Source organism: Oncorhynchus kisutch, linkage group LG17, assembly GCF_002021735.2.
Source record: "Oncorhynchus kisutch isolate 150728-3 linkage group LG17, Okis_V2, whole genome shotgun sequence".
NCBI lineage: Eukaryota > Metazoa > Chordata > Actinopteri > Salmoniformes > Salmonidae > Oncorhynchus > Oncorhynchus kisutch.
In genome coordinates, this window is record NC_034190.2 from 65093164 (window position 1) to 65098163 (window position 5000).

The 5000-nt window shown below is 46.5% G+C and overlaps 1 protein-coding gene across 5 annotated transcripts in view; it reads left to right on the forward strand.

Moving 5' to 3' along the window:
* The window catches only part of LOC109908106 (signal peptide, CUB and EGF-like domain-containing protein 3), a 125121-nt gene that overhangs the window by 56782 nt on the left and 63339 nt on the right, over positions 1–5000 (forward strand). For all 5 annotated transcript variants that reach the window (XM_020506574.2, XM_020506573.2, XM_020506575.2 and 2 more), the window contains exon 4: positions 3127–3261. In XM_020506574.2, coding sequence (XP_020362163.1) covers positions 3127–3261 — 135 coding nt within the window. The remainder of the gene's footprint in view (positions 1–3126; positions 3262–5000) is intronic.

The following is a 5000-nucleotide window of genomic DNA, read 5'->3' on the forward strand; positions in this document are numbered from 1 at the left end:
CCCTGTAAATGAAAAGCACAAATAGGGTGAATGGCCGGGTCTCAGTCTCACCTCCTCATTTTTCTGGGATGTCTGCTCTGGTCTGGACCACAAAGACTTCTGTCTGTCTGCCTGTGTCTGCCTGCCAGCCTGCCTGCCTGCCTTCCTGTCTGTCTGCCGGTTGTGTCTGTTGAAACACAAATCTTGGTCAGCACTGAGGAGGAGATAGATACATATAGTTTTCTATTTTTCTCCTCAAAACTCTGCTGCTGGGTCAGCAATAAATGCCCAGAGAGTCACTGAACCCTTTTAGAAAAAAGACAAACGCGTCTCCAAAATACGTCTTGAGGAGGTTCTGTAACTCAATCGCCATGTTTACACGGTTCCGAAGCTCAGCACAAGGCCAAATGTTATATATACAGTCAAGGCTATCTGAGAAACCAGCGGACATGGCATCCGCAAACACAACCAATCTCTTAATCTTCCCATTTCCCCCTCTCCTCCTCGCAGCGAATCGAGGGATAGAATGGAGAGATGTCAGCCCTTTTGACTTCATTAAGACATTATTCCATCCTCTACAGATATTCTTTTTGTTAACGTTTTAAATCCAAATAAATGAGCACTTCTCCTGGCCATGCCAGAATCCCTTTCCACTTGGAAATATTTGCTTTGGATGCCAGCCTTGCCCAGCACAAAACACAGGCAATTATTGGAGCTATTTTAACAGGAGAGATCTACTGACATGTGATGCCTCATTTGAAGGGATGAAGGAATCAGGAAATGAAGCCATCATTAATGCACTGGGGGTTTGAGTCTGACTTTTTGAGCCTTTTTGAGTCTGACTGCGTATTTGGTGTGCATTTTTGCATGTCTCATGAGTGTATTTCTGTGTGTGTGTGTGTGTGTGTGCATGTGTGTGCGCTCTTGTGTACACTCATACCTGTGTGTGAGCCCACTTGTGTTGGTGTGTGTATTTGGGCATATGTTTCATGGGGGTTGGTGTTTAGCTTTACAGTTTATCTGCAAAGGTGCAGCTGCAGGTTCCTTGCAGCTAAACTGAAAGGTGTCATCGCTGCCACTCTCCCTCTCTCTCACTGTGGAGAAAGACTCTGGCAAGTCAAAGCCAAAGCAGCTGCACTGAGGCTGGGGTGGATTGCAGCTCTGCTTAAATGGAGCACATTACTCCAGCACGAAATGACTCCAACTTATTTAACCTTCATAGACCCTCCAGTCTGTCCTTATAACACTAAGTGTATTTAGCATCTCTTTTCAAGGATGCAGGGACAGACACGTCACCTGGATGGCAGTTGTGCTCAGGTTTTCCCAGTGGGCCTGAGTGACATGATGACATTGTTTTGAGAGGAGGGAGGCATCAGTGCTGATGGAGTGTGAGAACAGAGGACTAGACTTGTGGTCAGGAGGGTCACATGCCACTAACCCACTTAGCTGCCCCAGAGGTTTCTGTCTAGTCAGGTTCCACTTTGACATCACTCAGGAGTTTGAGGTGTATGTGTGTGTGTGTGTGTGTGTCTATGCATGTGTGTGTGCGTCTGTGTGTGAAAGAGAGGAGGACAGAGTGAAGTTTAATTTCTAACTATGCTGGGCTGAGAATCCCCCAGAAAGGAAACTTCATCCAGAGGCCTTCTCAGACTGGAAAAATAGGCAGAAAATGAGTTTCACATGACAGTTTATTAAAAAAAGCCTTGTGTATACAGCAGATTATTGATGTGTCGAGCATGGGGATGGATAGGGTTCCAGGAACAGAGCACAGGTCTCCAGGGGAGGAGGAGGCCTAGAGTCAAGGCACTGTCACGTAAAGGGGATGCTGGGCTGGCTAGTAACATTACTAATATCTAATGACGGAGAGAGGTCTTTCCTTGGGAAAGAGGTCTTCTGACCTCAATGGGACTTCCTGGTTAAATAAAGGTTAAATAAAAATATACTGTATGTAATATTGTATGACACTGTGCAAGACCTTCTGTTTTATAAGGTTTTCTAAGATTAGTGGATGGCCCCAGAGGTCCCTAATTTGATACTGTTGAGTATTTATTCCGCACCATAAAATGGTGGCTTGAAGCTAAAAATATAAAAGAGCTTACACCAGGTTGCACTTTGGTCCAATACCCCATGTAGTGACCTGTGAGCTCGGACGTTTTTAACAAGTTGTTAGTGAATAGATGTTGTCCTGTTACCACTGATTGGGTGTAGTCTCAGAACACTTCTAGTAATATCTTATAGAGAGTAAGAGGCACAATGAAGTCTCAGTGGGATTAAATGCTATGTCAGCACCTACTGTGTTAGAACCTACTCATTAGTCTAAGGCACTATGCCCTGTGGCAAAGCATAGCCCCCGGAGATACCTCTGTACAGACTGCTGCTGTGTGCTGCACTTCAGTAGGCTTCAAGTGGCTCACCTCCCTCTCCTCCCCTCTCTACCCCCTCCTCCCTCTACCCTCCCTCCCTCACCTTCCCCTCCCTCACCTTCCCCTCCCTTTCTTCTCCCTCTCCCCTCTCCTCCCACCTCCCTCCCCTCTCTCGTGGCATTCCTTCATTGGAGGGGCTGACAGAGGCTCGTCGTCGACAGGTATTCTGCCCCAGGTGGATCAGGTACCACAGTTGCCAGGGGAGTGTGCTGCTCAGGCTTAGTGCTGCACAGTTGGAGGCTTTCAAACTGTGAGCCCTCCGCTCCGTCTTCTGCCACGCAAGATAACTGTGAACTGAGACATCAACTCTTCAGACGCCTTTAGACAACCCCCTCTTGGTTTCTCTTGACCATGTCTCATATCTCCCCTCATGTTGTGACCTCTGCAGTCTACACTGCTGAAACCACTAAACCACTCCCGTGGTGCAATTGCATTAATATGCATGTTATTTTGCTCATCATTTTCCAGAAATTATAATGAACAACTGTGTTCTCCTGTGTCAATGCTTCCATGACAATAATCTTTCATTTTGTTATGTCGCTGTTACAGTATATCATCATATCTAGTTTAATTCAGTAAAATCTAACTGGCTGGGTGCAAAAAAGTAACTGCAGAGTAGATCCCTTACTCCAATTGACCATACTGGTTTATCTCCTTCTCCTCCTTCCTGGACCCATTTGTTTTCTATGATTGTAATGATTGTTCACTTCCTGTTTCATTGCAGATGTGGATGAGTGTTCAGAGGGGAATGGTGGATGTCAGCAGATCTGTGTCAACATGATGGGCAGTTACGAGTGCCGCTGCAGAGAAGGATTCTTCCTGAGCGACAACCAGCACACCTGCATCCAAAGGCCTAAAGGTTAGCCTTGCATCCTCAACACGCACACACACACACACGCATACACACACACATACACACACACACATACACACATACATACACACACACACATACACACATACATACACACACACACAAGCATTCCAGCGAAGGGACTGCTCCAGATTTATGGTGCAGGAGAAGATACCAGTACGAGCTCATTAGTCCTGCTCTCTGACCTGAAGGTACCTAGTAAACTGCTGGGGTCATGACCTCATTATGGTCCCATTCAGAGGAAGTATCATTTACACTTCAGATGGTGCATTTTCATTAAGCCTTGTTTAAGCTTTACTACAAGTGAAAGGCTGTAGTCTGCATCTCAATTTGCACCCTATTCCCTATATAGTGTACTTATTTTGATCAGGGCCCATAGGGCCCATAGAACTCTGGTCAAAAGTAGTGCACTATATAGGGAATAGGGTGCCATTTCGGACACATCACTACTGTAGCAATACTGCTGGCCTGCAGGTATGTCTTCTGTGACTGATCTGATATGATAGGGAATCAAACCGGGTCTTTGACAGCAGGATCCGCCCTAACAGGCCTGCCCTGCAGCAAAGGTGAACAAAGGTAACAGTATAAGTGCTTAGAAAACACCTGAGCTGTGAGGAAAGCTGTGTGTTGTTATTTTCTGTCCTTTTCAAATGAGACTGATCTTATCTGGCAGTCTGACAGCTTTTTTGAAACATGACTGCCAGTGGTATGAATGGCCTTGGGGTGGCTGAGAGAAAATAAACTATTAAATGTGTAGCCAGGAGCAGGAACAAGACTTGTTTATGGAGAATTCCTGTGGGATTGGGATGGATGTGTCAGAGAATGGAAGGTGGGGAGCCAATCTTATCATAGTCATACATAGACATACCTGTAGAGGAAGAAAAATAATGACTGCTCCCAATAACTTGACTGATAAGTACATTATCATGCTTTTAGTTTGGGGTAGCATGTAAATTCATAAATAACAAGATTATTTCCACTAAATCATCCACCTGAATAAGGAAACCCCAAGGTCTCTTTCACAAGGGAAACCTTGAATGCTGTTTTACTCTATTGTTCAGTACCACTAAAACAGAAAAAAACTAGCCTTTATGAGTACGACAGTCCTTGAGGTCTCAGGGAAGGTGAAGTCACAGTGAGGCAGATTATCTACACCTGCAGCCGTTGTCTGCTCTCTGTCAGCTCTTTGTATGCTCTCTGTCTGCTCCCAGTCTGCTCTCTGTCTGCCCCCAGTCTGCTCTCTGTCTGATATCTGTCTGCTCTCTGTCTGCTCCCAGTCTGCTCTCTGTCTGCTCCCAGTCTGCTCTCTGTCTGACATCTGTCTGTTCTCTGTCTGCTCCCAGTCTGCTCTCTGTCTGCTCTCAGTCTGCTCCCAGTCTGCTCTCTGTCTGCTCCTAGTCTGCTCTCTGTCTGCCTCTGTCTGCTCCCAGTCTGCTCTCTGTCAGATCTCTGTCTGCTCCCAGTCTGCTCTCTGTCTGCTCCCAGTCTGCTCTCTGTCGGATCTCTGTCTGCTCCCAGTCTGCACTCTGTCTGCTCCCAGTCTGCTCTCTGTCTGCTCTCTGTCTGCTCTTTGTCTGCTCTCTGTCTGCTCTCTGTCTGCTCTCTGTCTGATCTCTGTCTGCTCTCTGTCTGCTCTCTGTCTGCCCCCAGTCTGCTCTCTTTCTGCTCCCAGTCTCCTCTCTGTCTGATCTCTGTCTCCTCTCTGTCTGCTCCCAGTCTGCTCT